This window comes from Homarus americanus, unplaced genomic scaffold, assembly GCF_018991925.1.
Source record: "Homarus americanus isolate GMGI-L3 unplaced genomic scaffold, GMGI_Hamer_2.0 scaffold22250, whole genome shotgun sequence".
Taxonomy (NCBI): Eukaryota; Metazoa; Arthropoda; class Malacostraca; order Decapoda; family Nephropidae; genus Homarus; species Homarus americanus.
In genome coordinates, this window is record NW_024741189.1 from 11,981,370 (window position 1) to 11,999,761 (window position 18,392).

Consider the following 18,392-nt stretch of genomic DNA (forward strand, 5'->3'; position numbering starts at 1 on the left):
GACCAACTAATATACTGTAGATACCAAAGGCGTTTATTGTAAGGCGTTTTAAGATGAACGGAATAGCTAACGCGTTAGCTTTTCCGGACTATTATTAAAAAATACGACATTGTACCACGTCTTGGGAATAACTGCTGTACAACACAGTCTTCAGAAAACAATAAAATTAGGAGAACTGTTATTTGGACACAATACGGAAAGAAATAGTGAAGAATGTATATAGAAAATTATGGAAAGACAAAAAAGGAAAAAAAAATCAATTAGTCAACAATAAATAAGAATAACGCAAAAAGCCGCTAGGTGTTTGCATATTTTGACATGAAATACGACGAATTTCAAGCTCGTTTATGTCTTAATTTTTGTACTTACAGAACTGTAATCAACTTGTTCACCCTTATTTAAAGTATTTTATGAGTAATGATATTAAAGTTGTAATCATATTTGAGTAATGGACGAGTTGACGGTTCTGGGCAAACACAAGAAATACACTCTGCCACGTTCGTAGAGTGATACAGTACATATAATTTGTAATAAAAGTTTAAAGTCCTGCTATAATAGTCGAGATAACAGGACCGCCATATTCAATGACGTCACTAGTTCAAACTCATCGCTGCAGTCGGAGGTAGTAAAAAGGATGGCCTCTTCAGACCCCAAATGCCACGTTCAGGTAAGTTTCAAGTTTTTTTTTTCAGTGCATTTACTGAGTATATCCGTAGTAGATGGAGATACGAGTAAATTTAGAAGTGAAGTCATTGTCTGGATTTTGTTGTGATAATGCCTGATGCTAGGTAAACACGCCAACATAGTGCTGTTATTGTTTTGATGATTCACTGGGATATATTATCATTTATATTAATTAATGGGTAAAATTTTACTATAACTACCATAAGTGTTTTGATGTTTAGATTCGAGATAGGGTATATTGGGTAAATTTTAAGATTTGGTCATCCCTGTACTTAGACATGCAGACTATGTTTTTTCTGATGGTTTGTGATGTGTTATGAATGAATTTGACCTTCATTACTATCAGAAATCACTAGTTTTGAGTTATTACCCCCCAATTACCGATGTATGTTAAGCTAACCTAACCTAACCTATGATCTGTATTTTCTTGTGCGATCGAAAAAAATTTTGCGACAGAAATCCTGTAGAGGTAATGTGTCTTATTGTTTAGAGTACTTAATCCCATAGTTAGAATCTTAAGGTTCCCCAGATGACCAAAACCAAAATAATATAAATACACCTTTTCACATATCCGTTGAGACATTGTTACATAACTATTTGACAAATTTCATAACTGAATGACAGAACACATATCGAATGGCAATCTAAAATAACTGTTGGTGGTATGTCCTCCAATTGTTACATTCTCAAACTATATGTAGACTGTCGGTTTATTGTTCACGTCTGTCAACTTCATAACTTATGTCAATCACTTCCGTTAGCATGAACCAACAGTTAGTTTAGATTGTCATTCGATATGTGTTCTGTCATTCGGTTATGAAATTTGTCAAATAGTTATGTAACAATGTCTCAACGGATATGTGAAAAGGTGTATTGTTTGGAATGTTTATACTATGAAATTTGTTGTATGGGCAGCTAATATCCATTGAATTAGTTAATGTGCTTAGTAATATTTATACCTGTATATTAAAAAAAGTATTACTGTGTTGCACAATAAAGCACAATTAATTATCTAATAATATTTATTTACCGAGCCGATCAGCCGAGAAGGTTGCACAACTACAGCTGGCTGCCTCCCGCTGGGAAGTTCGCCCCAACGAGTGACATCACAACCAATCACAGAGCTGTTCGCCGGAATTTTCCGGCTTTGGGAAGGATTTTCCGAGGGACACATTTTCAGAGAAAATTTTACCGGTACCGTTAAATTCTGGGGATGGGGGGAGTTTTCTCAGGGTTTGAGATGAAAATCAGGCACATAATCTGTAAATTCCAAGAAAAATTTTCCATTACCCGGAAAAATCCGGGGATGAGGGATATTTTCTGGGCTCAAGAGATGAAGTACTGGGTAATTGGCAATTTCTAGAACTTCCGAGAAAATTTTTCTGTTACCCGGAAAATTCCAGGGATGGGGGATTTTTTCCAGCTTTGAAAGAGTCGTCTCGTTACCCAGAAATCTCTCATTCCGGGAGTGCTCTGCACCGATTGTTACGGCTAACGGAGATATCACTACTACAGCAATGTTTCTGGGAAGAGAAAATTTGTCCCCATACCCAGAAATCTCTTATTCCTGGAACAGCCCTTCACCAATTATTCCAGGTAATGGGGATATCACTACTGTCCATAAAAGTTTAATATGATTTCTTGTGTTAAAAGCCCTTATCCAGCTGTTTCCTTGCTTTAAGTAAGCTATTCTTTTGATAGTTCCTCTTTGTGAGAGCTGAATTGTGTTTACAATCTGTATTTAGCATTAGTTTTATTGGAGTTATCTTGACCTGCACCTTGTAGAATTGACAGGTACGTAAATACATGTCTCCTTAGATTGGTGGCAGGCTTTAACTGTCTCTACAATTCCAAAATTTACCTTTCAGTCTCATCAGCTGTTAAGAAAGTGAACTTTATTCCACATACAGTAGTTTGATTTAAAAAAAAAAGGTAGAATATAAACAACTTGTGGATCATAAGAGTATGTATTTGCAACAGCAATTTCAATTATGGTGCGAAACATTTCGCATTTAGATGCATAATTATTGCAAGAGTAACATGTCTCTCTCTGCCAGATATATTAGCATGGTGAAGCAGATTTGACTTCCTGTCTTACAATACAAAATTACAAAAAAATAATCTCTTTAAGACAATATTATCACTGAAGCTCCGAAAGGTAGGATACATGAACTGTATATTTTTCTTTTGGATACACTCAATTTTTAATGTCCAGGGTTCCAGTACATACATTTCCAATACATTTTTTATTTAAGTGTGACATTCAGTCTTGACACACATCTTTTTGTATGTATATAAGTAATGCATGATTAAAAACACTGTGTACCTTTCAGAAATGGCCCCATGAGTATACAGTGGGTGAATATATGCAGTGATTCATAAAGATGAAATGGTGTGATAACGGGAAGTGCCAAGATGATGTAAATGTCTGCTGTACTTCTACCACTGTGTAGGTTTTATGCTGCTCAACAGCTTATCAGAAATACCCATTCGTCATACTGCTTCATGCACATCCACAAATTATTTGTTGTAAAAGTTGGGCATAAATTCTGGGTACCCTCTCAAAGATTTTTGTTGCATAATGAAATTTAAATACTGTACTATACAGTATTGACAAAGACTAACAAAATGTTTGATTAATGTAATCCAATATATTTGTCTCTTGTTCAAAGAAATGTAACATTCCTGTCATAAAAATGATGGCCAACAAAGACATTTTGGATAATTATTTGAATTTTTTTTTAGTATGTGCCAATATAATTACATATCAATATGTTATAAAACATTAAATAAAATCTCTCATGTACACAATCATTGAGGGGGCACCCTGATTTTCTGCCCAACTTGTACTTAAATGACTCTTCTCACCAAGTAAATCAGTTTTGGTTAGTAAAGTATCAGGTTATCCGACTCATAACCCTGAAAACTTCACCTTTCACGTGGAGAAAACTTGGACCAGGCACCTTTTTGAGGAGTCTATTCCTAGGACCATCTGATGAAGATATATCCACTTTTTAGCAAAATAAAGGAAAACTGTATTACAATATTATTTTTATTAATGTCATTTGAAATAAAAAAAAACTTCAGGTTAAGAGTTTGTTTGTAAGCAGAGCCATAGGCAGGAAGTGCTGAGGCCCCTCATATGTAGAGTTTACACGAAGGAAATATATTATTGTATACTGACTAACATATTTTGATACTAACAAGAGGTTTGATTAATAATTTAAATTGTCCATCTGTCATCGATATTGACATATTATCAATGATATAAAAAAAATGGCAAACTAGCGACATATTTTAATTATAAATTCAACCTTTTGTTAGTCGAAGTCAACATATGTTAATACAAAATATCTTTTTCCTGTAAACAATCTACATATGAGGGGTCTGTACACTTCCTGCCTGTCAGGTAAAGTATGTGCTATATACCAATCTGATATTGCTGTAAACATCCATATCTGTGGTTCTACACCATTGTACATTACTCACTTTTACACAATTCACGCCTATGGCTCCACTTACCTACATAAACTCTAAACTGCCATCACAAGTATGTTCATACATGTAATAATACTGTATGCATGTGCCTACACAGTAATACATCATTAAATTTTTCACTATTAGTCCACATGATAGTAATCCCCCCATACTTATAGTTGAACACTGATATACAGGTGACTTGTACACAAATCAACACTGATGGGTGCACACAAAACACATATCGTACTCCCTACACTAAATGGGTTACACTTATGTACCTATATAGTAACTGTACTAAACTTGTCAAATCTAGTTTAACCAACACTAAAAATGACTGTCATATTACAATTTAACAACAGTACTACTTCAAACAGGTTATACAGTTTCATGAAAAGCTAAAAGACAAAAAATTTATTCAAGATGTTAAAAACAAACTACAGTATAATGGTGCTCTTATGACCAATGAAGCAAAAGTTATAACTGGATATCAATGTAGTGGTGTTTTACATTGCTCGGTACTCATTATTATTTACAGGCTACCTACAACTAACAGTTCATCTGCTTTCAAGTTGGCAGACAGTTGATCCCTTTAAGAAGGGCAGCACACATACCCAGTGCATTGCAAGTAACACAGGAATCAGTTGCACCCCTATTTACCCTAACAATGCTACTAGTGATAACTATACAGTATACACAACAGTATATGTTTCACTGGTATCTTGAACTGTACTCCACATTTGAACCATGCTAGATATGTAAGAATCCACTACCCCCCTCCATTTCCTAGTAAAACTGATGCCTTTCTTATTAATCGCCCCTTGCTTTCACTAACATGCAATGAAAGTCAAGTACAAAAAAAAATTGGGTTTAAATTTAGAGGACCTACAAACTAATCAAATTAGTCTCAATTGTTATCTTAGAATCAGTTCCCAGGCTACATTTTCTTGTTCTAGTTATAACACCTAAGAAACTCTAGTTGTAGTGCTAATCAACATCACTTCATTGCTAGATACTGTACTTGGAACATTTATATAAAGGAATAAACAACTAATGGGATTATGCAATACAAAGCAAAAACTCACATGTATTATTAGCTATCATTAATTAAGCTGAAACTGAAATAGAATACTGTATATTGAACTGTTAACAACTCAAAGATTCATCAAATTAATGTATTGTATAGCCTTATTTTGAAGATATGAAGACCTCGAGTGTGTTTGGGCAATTGTCACGGACAAGGTCTCAAATGTCTTCTGGTATCTATCTTAGGAGTGCAGCCTGAGAAACAGTGTCAGTCATATGTTACACAATGCTAGGACTTTCTTATCACATAGTGTGCTTCTACCTTCTGTATAACAGTTCTATGCTATTTGCAATGTTTGGTAATGATGCAGTTCACAAGATTTCAACACAAAAGTTGATCTAAAAAAAGTACAGTATACAATTCGCCCATCAACCATGAGCCATCATGCCTACAGGACCCACTTATTTTTCATTTACATAATAACCTACCTTTAAGAATATATAAATGTTTCATTGTTTTAAAACCATGGGTGGAATCATACAGTACATATTTTCAAGGTACGTATAGTATTACAGGCACTCAGTGCACTTGACACCCTGCCATTGGAAATACTAACTTTGAGTACAGTATTCAAGAGCAAAATTTACTTGTTTGTGATGTAAACCTTATAATGTTATATTGAATGACTGTTTATCCACCTTTAAAAACATATATTGTTCCTTAAAAGTAATTTTTGAGTGGGTTTCCTTATCTTTTCAAGGTACTCAATCCTATTTATCATAAAGTTAACTTCAACAATGTACAGTTTTGTCATTTTACAACCTTCTTGATATGATATCATTTGCAAGGGAACACCAAACAAGTTATTTCAGCATAATTTTACAGAACATTGCTATACTGTACAATACTATTTCTCTGAAGAAATAAAAGTTCGTCACTCTTAAATTCCCAAAGTGGTCATGATGTTTCATTATCAATCGTGTATCGTAGCTACTAAACTATTCATTTCATTGAGTAGCCCATACAAAAATAGTAATCTTAAATGTCATTGTGCATTGAGGTACATAAAGTACAAGTGGAAGATACTATTTGGCTTCGTCAAGTAGTCCCATCAACAGAGACAAGTGATGAGATATGAAATGGTAAACACACACACACACACACTCTACTGTACAAGTGTCACAGCACCAAAGCATTTAAAACTAACTCACTCCTTATATATTTTACCCCCATACAAAGATGCACCAAGAAGTGATTAAAACCACAGGAGTGTTGCAGCACCCGACAGTTCAATGTGCACTCTCTAAATTTATCCTCTGCAAAGCTGCTTTACTAGAGACTAATGGTTTGGGTGAGGGAACAAGTTGGCTACAAGCACATTTGATATTTTGAAATATTAAAGATGCCCTATTCATTGTCTTTAAAGTAATTCAAAGTACAAAGACTGATATATTATGACCTATTATGCATCACTGTTAAGCTTAAGATGAAAACCAAAAGGCAGATAGAATATTCAGTAAGAAAAACTGACTCAAAGATTACGGTATTTCCTCAAGAGGCATCATTTGTCAATAGTATATTTTAGTTACTAATCAATCAGCCAATGCACGATTCCCCTGAAAACAGTTAACACTTCTGATATAAACTAGAAAGCACTGATATTTGACACTTACAGTATATTATCATTTAGTTTGAAATGTTTCATCATAAAAATTTCCAGCATCGTCTAAACCTTGTTCATATCTCATCACAAACTCAGTAACTGAGGTTTCTTATTAATAATACTGTCTCTTCATATTTGTCAAATTCAATCACTTTCAGTTTAACACAAGCATGTAATTATAAATATTTCAGAGGTAGAATATTTTGTCATATTTCATTAAAAAAAATCCACAAAACTTATTCACTTAATATTCCAATAAAATGTTAATATGCGTGCGGTTTACTCCGTGAAATGTTACAGAAATTCCCAACAGATGGGTCCCAAGTCATAAAATATACACAGACCTTTAAGAAATAAAATACTTGTGTAACCTACTGCAGTCGTATCTTATTACAGAGTCCGACACGAGATAAAAACCCAATCAAAGTTTACAATCTCAAGGAAAGAGAACAATTAACATACCATATACTTTGGGTCATTGTATTTTGTAAACCTATACTTTAAATAAAATTATACTGTACTTAAATAATTGTTATTACCAAGAGTGTAGTAGTGTGGGGTACAGTACAAGTATAACATAGGTCACAATTTACATACATAACCCAACTGATCCAACCTAAAGATTTACTAAAAAATATAATGGTTTCTCTATATACAAAGGTTATCTTGAGGAACATTCACAATTCATAAACAGGTTAAAAATACACCTGCTTCATATAATTAAATTAAAATGTAATCATCACATTATACAGTACACATATATTAAAATACTCAAATAATTTACTTTTTGCATTGTTTGGTTACACTGAGATGAGATATATAAAAGAAAATTATATTTCATTTTCTGCTTTTTTTTATTCTTTTCTAAGATTTATTTTCTTTAAATTAAAATGTAATCATAATTAAGTTCAAACAGCTTATAATCTCATGAACAGGACTGGTTCTCAATACAGTATTACAAATAATGAAGTACCTGTATAGCAAACATTTTAAAGAAAATTGTACTGTACTAAAATTTGGTTAGGCTGAGCAATATTGTCCACCTCCAAATTCATCCCCAGAAATTATCTTCATTTACTTTTAAATTTTCAACCTTATACAATACTGTACAGTAATTGCATTGTCAACAAGGAACACACACTAAACCATAACTAACATGTGAAACTAATTTATATTAAATGATAATCAAATCAGTGGAAAGCAGTGTCAAAACAACACAATAAAAACAACTTCTAGTCTGAAAGTAAAATAAGTTTCATACATCAAAAGTGACCTTGTTTATGATCATTCATCAATAATGCATTTTTACTACTTTCAATATTCACCATTAAACACAATGAAATTAAAATAAAAAGCTTAATTGTATGACTGTCCACAGCATTGACAGACGGCATAGTGTTCACTATCACTGGCAGTCCACTCACTGACCCACTACAAAATGCAAAACCAAACAACTGAAATCAATCAAAATCTACATTTAAATGCCTGAAATTTATGTAAAACACTCTCTCAGTTATTTTACATACAGTACTATGTGAAATTGTTACACTGTGTAATCTCAAAAACAAAACTATTCCATACAAGGAACAGATTTTCTTTGTGGACTCCGTACTGTTCAGAGGTACCACACAGCACCAAGAGGATGACGTCATTCTCATAAATTATCAATGTGCCTTTACTGATAGTACAATACATTACAGGGAAGATTAATTTCTTCTTAACTCTGAATAATTAATAAATATAAACTTATGCCACACAACAGTTCTCATATTCAGCATTTTATAAGATTCCTCCTGATATACTGCACTGCAAGCTTTATAATAATTATTTTATTTATATAAATGCTTTTGTCTTTTAAAAATGCATTGAAAATGAAACCTCAATTTCTACACTGGATTTCCTTTGCTCCTCAAAGTACCTGTATCTGGAAACTTTATGCAACAATTCCATAGATCTAGGTGGAACTTAACAATGACAATATTGAGTACCAATCTAGTTGAAGCAAGCCTTGAAATACTTCTACAGGAACAGTTCCAAATGAATAGTACTGTACATCTGTACGGTACGTAAAACAAAACTATACTGCAACGTCCAGGAACAGGCAATAAAAGAAAAACACATTAACCTTCCAATTGACTTGTCAATGTCAAGTGTATTATTACAATGCTGGGTCAAATTCCCAAGAGTTCTCCATTATCAAGTTAACTCGGAGAAGCGAGACCTTTTACATATTTGAACTTAGAAGTAATTCATAAAACTTATACCCTCGCCCTGCCCCTTTGATATGAGGAATATTTCTACTGTGTGACAGTACAATCCCTATTTAAAATGGTATTGCTGCCTACCTGTTGAGCCTTAGGTTTGGAGTTAGTAGAAAATGGTCGTATAAACATGGCCGAGTGCATCTGTGAGGACCAATCATGTGTCTGGACGGGAGTTGAGTATTGTCTCTGACAAGTCTTGTTGTACACTGGCAGCAATTCATTGGCTTCACTTGAAAGTGCCTATAAGGAGGAACAATGTATATGAAAATATCTCCTGTACAGTACTACCAAAACTCTGTAAAGTACAGTAACTACAACAGTAAACTATTAGCAAAGTTACCAAAATATCTTTGTAACAAAAGCAAAATTTAAATTACCAAGAGCTCTCCAAACAAATTCAAATACAGTATCATCCTGAGAGTAAGTTTAAAGGCAGCATGTACAGTATTTAACTCTTGAAACATTTCCACCACAAAACTTAAGAATATTCAGTAAAACTCAAAACAAAATTTCAGGTGGAGCTTTGACTCTCACATTCCTTCAATCATGCATAATTTTTCACTCCATAAGTATTCTTAGTTCATTCATTTACAATTTCCTGAGATACCTATAAAATTTCTGTAGTTTCCAGTAAGTTTTGAACATTGATAATGGATGCATGTTCCACTATTTCAAATGGTGATAGAAGAAGATTAGTTGGCCTGCTTTGGCCTCAATACAAGCTTTAACTTTTTGATAGATTCTAATGTGATATGAGAAGCTGAAAAGAACTTACTCAAAAATATCGACTTCATGAGTATACTCTGTCATTACGTAAAGAGTGAACTAAGTTTGAATGAAGATCCAATGGTATATGTGCATGCTTTTGTGATTAATGTTTTCAGAATGGGAGTTGCACTATGAATTAACACAGCTAAACTAAGGAATAGAACTGATAATTAGTATTCAAATTGAAATTGCATCTTGAATTAAATATTTCTAAACAAATAAGTGCACTTAATATGATGATTCAGTTGTAATACTAAAAAATCAGCAAAACTTTATTCAATTCGTCATTCTTCTTACTTGAAACTTCAGTTTGGTCTTCCAATTAATAACATATGCAGTACAGTATACTGTACAACATCTACATAAATATTTATTTACCTTTAAGAAGATTATGGCGTCCGTCCCATAACCTTCACAAGACGTTAACATCAGGTCTCCGTGGAAGTAGCGAGCGTACAATCTGGAGAGTGGGAGACCATATCCGTAACCAGCTAAAGGAGGTGTATCCAGCCCTGACACAGCTGGTTGTGGAGCCGTTGAATACATGTAGTTGAAAGGTAGGTCCATTTGGCTACGGGGGATGCCACCACCTTGGTCACACAACTGAAAAATAAAGTCCCAGTGATGAAGTTGTTGACCATTATTAACATTGATCCATTTTGCACAGTTCATCTATTAGTACATCATTCAGCCATACCCTGGCCATTTCTATGTAAGTGAAGTGTTTGTGTTCATACAGGAAAATAAGAATGAAGAACAAGAGGAATGATGCTTTTTAGAAATTCAAAGGGGGTGCCACAGCTATACTGACATCCTAAATGAATACTGTATTTTAACACACTTTACACATGGCCAAGATCAGTATTTTGACACAAACCCGAAGCAGCATACAAATACATTAGTCTGTCCATAAATACTTCGGGTTCACGAGTTTGAATCTAAAGGTTCGTGGTTCAGAGGGAGATGCTAACAAAGGACTTTAATAATTGACTGTACCTGAGCTGTTATCCTGCATAATAAAATACAAGTCAACAATGCATATAAATACATACTTTTATTGTAAGATCCTCTTGACCCATGACTAGAAGCACCTCTACAGGGGGGAACACATCTGCACCAGGGCTGTGGTACTCCACCACAGCGCGCATGGCATTCTTGAAGAGCTCAAACAGCATGTGGTAAAGGTGAGATGGAACATACACAACAGATACGGGAGTCTTGTCCACTGCAACGAAGGGGAAATTTCTCTTAATATTTTTTTCTAAAATGTGAGTTATAACCAATTCTTTCTCTACACACACACACACAATACCACCTTTCCTTTTTCATAATGTATTAATCTAAGACTCAATAATTCTTCTATCTTTTGAATTATCCATAAAACTTATGACATTAAATCATTAATATCACTCCTCTGTAAATTCTAAATTCTTCCATCAATGGTAAAGAATATTTGTAACTTCCACTAACTGTAGAACATTATCTTCTTGCTAAGCTCAGTATAAAACTTGAATAACCAGATTACAATACAGTACAGTACTGATAATTCATCCCTTTTCTCTATATTGTACTGCATAACCATATACAGTAGTTTGAAGAGAATACGGCATTATATAGTGACCCAAACAATGATAGCAAAAACTTACACATGTGCAGCACAATGCGGGCATCTGCTTTAGCATATGAAGTAAACCCTTACAGTACAAGTGATTTAACTCTTTGAGGATGATAGTTTAATTCTTTTAGGGTATTAAATTAACCCTTTTAGGATGATGGTTTAACTTAGGATATTAGTTTAACCCTTTTAGGATAATGGTTTAACCTTTTTACGATGATGGTTTAAAGCTTTGAGGATAATGGTTTAAACATCTGATGATGACATTTCAACCCTTTTAGGGTGATGATTAAGCCCTCCAGGACTCAAAGGGTTAAAGCAACAATTGATAATCACACTGCAATGTTTATTGCACATATCAATATGAACAGACTAGACAATGCACAAATAAATATATACAGATATTAAAAAAATCCAGTAGCATTATCAGTCTTGGTTTCCATTACACATAGACTTTTAGAATTACATTAGAGAGATTAGCATGCATGGGCCAACAACACTTAATAAATAACAATGGGAGCAGATAAATTGACCTTTAAACACTAAGGGTTGCACCACCCTGAAAAGAAGGAAAGGTTTTGTCTATCGTGGATATTTTCTTTCTTAAATTGAGCCAAACTTAAATTGGTGTCTATTTCGTTGTCTAACACATATATACTGTACTGTACAGTCAACTAAAGGCACTAAAGTCCGTTTACCTTCAGTAGAGATTTCACCGTATCAACAAGCATTGCAACGGTCAGAAGAAACATCTTTAACATTGCTCTAGGACCTAAAGCTAACTTCTTCCACTGATGATAGCCACCATCCCTCCAGCTAACATCCACTAATGAAAGCTGCTGTTTAAGAGTTAATGACTTTTGAATATATTACAATAAAATTTACTCCAAGCATGCAAAGACTGTATAATACATCTCAGAAACAAGATAAAATGCCAAGAGAACTAGCCAAGTATGTACCTTTGTATGTACCTTTGTTACTACAATGCTTTGAGAGGCGGAAAAAGCTGCTATTGTATTGTTACTCGTCACTAACATGTTTCTACAGTGGTAAAGTAATCTACACAGAATTAAAAAAGAGAAGTGAAATTTTCAACCTTTTGTCTCTCTACTGAGGTAGAATGACTAACTGTTTAACTCGCTTGCTTTCTTCCACACACACACACACACACCTTCTAACTCTCAGTGGTGCGTGCAAATACTTCTAATTAGAAACATGTTATAAAAAAGGGAGAGGGTTAGCCAGATGTACATTCATTATTTATTTTTCAAAATACAGAACAGGTTACAAATAAGGACGGATTCTGAAATTCCATTTAATAACCAAGTATGGGTCAGATGATTTATGTACTGTATAACCCAACCAAGTACAAGGGTTAAAATACTAGGCTACAACTTGTGATATATTGATTATTGTGTTTTGGAAGAGGCTTCAGCAACTAAGGCTATGTCACCCACTCAGCCAACCAAATTTAATCCAAAATTAGGAGTCAACACACAAACCCCTTGACATAGATGGCTGGAGCTAATTCATTCATTAGTTCATATTTTTTGTCATACCCAAAAATAAAAAAGATGCAGTTGGATACATTAACCATTTTCAGCCAAAGACTATGATTTCAACACCATATCAGTGTGTGCACTTACAAGTCCAGCCTTGGTTCCAGGCACCTGTTAGTAAGAGTAACCTGATCCAGCCTTGGTGATAAAATAACATTTCACAATAAATCCCTATTTAAACTCAAACCCTGACAGAAAATTTATGTACAGAAACATGAACCTGAACAAGCACGCAAAAAGTGGAGCATAATTAAAGCTTTAATTCCCAGTGTCATGCAGTGTGAAAGCATAAGGTAGCTCCCCGTGCAAACTAAAATAGGTCCTAGCCCATGTCCAGGCCCCTCAGTAAAGGTCTGACTGTATGGATTCCTCAAGGTCAACAAGAAACAATACCCCCTAAGAGGAAATGGTTCAATAACCTGATTACTCCCTCAGATCAACCCAATCCAGTATTAATTGACAGTCAGACCTAGGGTTCCTCTAAATCCTAATGCAGAATATTATAGAGCACAGTACACCAAATTCTGTAAAGGAATAACATGTAGAGGTGTGATTAACCTTGTCTGTCAGACCCGGTGTACCTTCTCATCCAACACCATAAAAAAAATGACCAGAAACCGCAATTCAAACCATACCAGGTTATCACCTTATGAACTGTAGGTCAGACACCCACACATGAAGTACTGTGCATGGTCTACTGCACAACAGACTGAACTGTAAAATCAGTTTCATCCTTGAGTGTTGCATCATGTGGTACCATACACCTACATAGCAGCTGGACTCATTATGAGTTGTTATGCAGAATACTAATGCAATATTGAAATCATAAAAGCAACACTTTTCATTCAAACTAAAGCTCTTAAGGACTGCATGACAACAGCTGAATCCTGTAAAACTACAAAATGAGGAAGGGTTGCACTACCTCTTGAAATATATATAATATACACACGCAGAAGAGTATGTGTGGTCAGAATAAGAGGCTGGAACAGACTAAATCTATAAAATGAATGAATGTACTAATGACTAGTCTAAATCAAAGCTACATGATGGTTGTGGAGAGCACATGCTAATGGAACGGTAAAACTCATTGCCAAGAGCATCTTCTTTGGGTCAGGTAACCGAGTGAATTAGTTCCACCCACGACTTCGATTTTCAACCTGTATACAATATTTAGTTGTGTTAGTACACCATACAGAAGTCACCTCGAACCAAAACATTAGATTATAAAATACACAAAGCAAAAAAGAAGTACAGTACCTGGTTCTCCAGCTTCTTTAATGGTTTTTGTCGCCCTGTCCTTTTCTGTGGGTGCAAGTGAGCAAAGCATTCTACCATTAGTGTTGCTAAAGACCACACACAAGTGATTCGACCAGAGACAGACGGCCGTATTCTTATTGTATGTAATGGGGAGGATTACCTCTGTATCTTCAAGGATTAAGTACACCTAATGGGTCTAACATCCCTTGCTGCACCTTAGTGTATGGTCAGTTATAATACCCTGCCACTGTCCCCTTCATGGCTCTCTTTATTAATATGTATCAGGAACCAGAAACAATTTCTTTATACTGGATTGTTGATATGAATAAATCTGGCGATTACTTTAGCAACAATATACAGGGGTACCCCGACTTACGAAGGTCCGACTTATGAACGTCCGCCGATACGAACAGGGTTAAACGTGAAATTTACAATAATTTATTTACCTAATGACTCATTTTTTACTTTCATTTACTGTATTTTGTCATTCTATTTCTTTTTTTGTCTTAAATTAAGTGATTTTAGATGTATATAAGGACTTCGGCTATGATATAGTGGGATTTTAAACATGGTTCTGTAAGTACTGTATACACATAGCATGTGTTCCGACTTACGTACACATCCGACTTAAGAATGTCCACAGGAACGGAACCCGTTCATAACCCGGGGACCCCCTGTAATACAAATAAAAATCATAATTTCTGAAGATGAGGAAATATAGCCTGGATTAGTCCATAGTAGATTTCCAGTACAGTTTCATATATGGTTTACCTGTTAACATAAAATAAATCCACTTACAAGTTTTTAAAGGTCAAACAAGTGCTATAACTAATACTGAAAGGTAGTAGGCAGATTCCAAACAGGGAGGTTCTACTGCCTGGGAAGATATTGGGAGCATAATGTACTATTGTCTAATGGTAAACCCTGCTGCCATGTCATCAAAAAAATTGTGACCAAGTCCCAGGTTGCTAATCTGACTTTCTGCTTCATTTACACACAATTGCAGGGTCTCAATTGTTTCTCTTACTATTGACAACACAACATATATATAAATTGTTTCTCACTTTTGATCTTTTTTTTATTTTTTTATTTCTTTATGGTTCTTTATTATTATTACAGTATTATTATTGTTACAGTGTTGTTGTTGTTGTTATTATTATTATTACAGTGTTATTATGATTATTTTATCACTTTATTTTCAATTTTTTCATCAGTGAGTTGTGATACGGTAATAATTTTTTGTGCAAATGTTTCGTTTTGTAAATAATTAGGCGACTAGGCACGCAGTAATTTGTCTTCCCGGCGGTAATGAGGACGCGCTCTGCTGCTGTGCTATTCCCCGGGCTCGTGGCAGTTTCATTTTCAGCATGACGTTCAAAGGTTGTCGCCAGTCTTATATGGACGTAATTTGCGAATTTAGGGATAAAGACAATGAGACCCTTCAATTGTTTGAAGACCATGGCATTGTTCCTTTAAATAGAGACTGTCCACACTTCGGGAATTCCTGTCTTTCAGACCGGAAACAAATTTGTTCATCACTTCCTCATTGCCGTGGCTCGAAATTTCCCGCCATCACATAAAATCACTCCACCGCCCGTGCTGCATAAGCACTGATGCGGCAGTATCATCTCACATCCAGAAAATGCCTCAAATTTCACCACATCCTAGTAAGTTCTTTCTGTTTAATATACCAGGGGGGTCCAAGTAAGGTAGGTTTGTTTTTCATGCCCACAAATGTTAAGTTAAATTTATTTTTAAAATATCCATTTTTTTAACACATCTGCACAAACTACAACAGTGTCCACTATAAAAAAGGTGAAAACCTGGCAGGTTTTTTATTAGTTTTCAATCAATTTCGGCCGCAGGTTAGTCGTGAATAATTACCATCTATTTAAAACCAATTTACGAGTCCTGATACCAGTATGTATTGTACAGTATATGTAATAATATATTAAATATTTATGGCTATGTAAACCACTACACAGTATTTGTTTTTGTTTTCTATTTATAATTGTTATTGATGGTGTTAATATTTCAAATTTCTCAAATTTTAATAACTTCCTGTTAACCTAAAGGCACCTCACAAACATGAGTAGGAACAGAACTTTAACAAGTACAAAACCAGCCTGCTGCTGCCCACAGTACTGTAAACAACATCCACACCAAAGCCCCACTGCACATCCCTCAACACACTCAGGATATAGTAGAGACTATTTCTTCCTTTGTCAAATACAACCTTCACTAAAGGCATTGGATGAATGAACAGATGTACATACAATTCATATGCATGGACGACAAATACAGTACTGTACAGTAGTACAGTATAACGAGAATTTTACCTCGGTTCAGCTACTGTGACCATATGCCTAAATATATTTCAAACGGAGCTTCTGCTCAAGCAGGAATTCATATCCAAGAAAAATGGAAAGCCCTTGAAGGAATAAGCTTCCCTTGAGCTTTAAAACTGCCAAATTTTTCCAAAACTATGGAAAAGTTTGAGTTATCCATCTTGGAGGGGGTAAAGGGGTGATTAAACCATCTTCATAAGAATACAGCCGTCAGCCTTAGATGAAATAAGACTTCTTAAAGGCAAAAATTTAATAACATTTCTGGGATCATTATTAGTAAATAGGTCCTAACTACAGTAATCAATTTCTCCCAATCAACTGGTCATCACAGTGGGACAAAGAATCAACTAATATGACACAAAATATCTATTCACTACCCATTATTACTCTGCACATGTATGGTCACTAAACAGTAATTATATCTGTGAAGAGCACAAACCTGCATTCAGGAGACAGTACAGTACAGGGTATAGTCAAATTTCCCTACAACCACTAATACACATCTAGAAGAAACCCAGCCTGTCTGTCAGCTGCCGGACCTTGGACACTATGCCATCCTTCCCACTTCCGTTTATTATCCGCTTACCTCCGTCTCCCCTAACTAACTCTGTTTCTTTCTGCTCCCTTCGTTCACCTATAACAAGCACTCAATCACCTATAACAAGCACTCACACACACTTTATATGTTCCTAATCAATTTCACCCCTCTCATAATGCCCTTGTTTCTAAGTCCCAGCACATGATAACTACTTTAGTTCAATAAGATAACCAAAACACATAGAACCTTGCAACAATATATCTCAATGTTACATCACAGTCCTGATAAATCATATGCCTGTAAAATGAAGCGAGTGAATATATGAGTAGTAAAAATGCATTCATTTATTTAGAAATAACTACAGCATATATATATATATATATATATATATATATATATATATATATATATATATATATATATATATATATATATATATATATATATATATATATATATATATATATATATATATATATATATATCTCTGAAGCCATGGCACTGTGACCAGTATCAAGAGTAACACAAATATTCCTTTACCGAGCATTGCCTTCTGTCATTCATTCCCCTGACATAGACGACTGACCACTACCTCTCACTAATATTTTTCAAAACCATCAAAAATCCTTATTGACGTATCTTTAATAATTTACTAAGTGTACAAAGGCAAGTGTGTGATGGAATTTTATCTTAGACATAATAAGAAAAAGTGAACAACCCCTTAAATCTGACTTGTTTTTATAAATCTAAATGTAATCTGATTTTTCCCACATTTCAGTCACTCTGGAAAGGTCATACAAGATCAGTGTTGTGCATACAATCAATCCCATCCAAGCTTTTACGGAGAAACGTTCCTACTAAACTTCATCAAAATTAAATTTAAAACATTCTTCTGTTATAATTACTACAGTGAAACCTCTATGTAATGCAATATGGAGAAGAAAGTTCGTTATATCGAGGGTCCGTTAGATGTGAAATACCCATCTAAATGATTATATGGAGAGAGAGAATTTTGTTATATAGAAGTCTTGCTGTAATCTCTACACACACTCCCACAAACATACATCATTAAAATACTGTACTGTAGTAATATCAATCTCATCACACGACCATCTCATCTGGGAAAGGCCATAACAGTACTGACAAGGAACAATAAAATTTATTCAAGAGGTCATGGCAGATACTAAAGGTC

At 34.6% G+C, this 18,392-nt stretch overlaps 1 protein-coding gene across 2 annotated transcripts in view; it reads right to left on the reverse strand.

Annotated features, from left to right (window-relative positions):
* Window positions 1-2,635: 2,635 nt before the first annotated feature.
* Window positions 2,636-18,392, reverse strand: part of LOC121875703 (pyruvate dehydrogenase (acetyl-transferring) kinase, mitochondrial-like) — a 41,575-nt gene continuing 25,818 nt past the window's right edge. Inside the window, exons 5-8 of one of the 2 annotated variants that reach the window (XM_042380340.1) lie at window positions 14,315-14,359; window positions 10,936-11,108; window positions 10,262-10,486; window positions 2,636-9,355 (exon numbers count right to left, since the gene is read on the reverse strand). In XM_042380340.1, the coding sequence (XP_042236274.1) occupies window positions 9,149-9,355; window positions 10,262-10,486; window positions 10,936-11,108; window positions 14,315-14,359 (650 nt within the window). In that variant the 3' untranslated portion in view covers window positions 2,636-9,148. The remainder of the gene's footprint in view (window positions 9,356-10,261; window positions 10,487-10,935; window positions 11,109-14,314; window positions 14,360-18,392) is intronic. The other variant, XM_042380341.1, reaches the window with a different exon arrangement.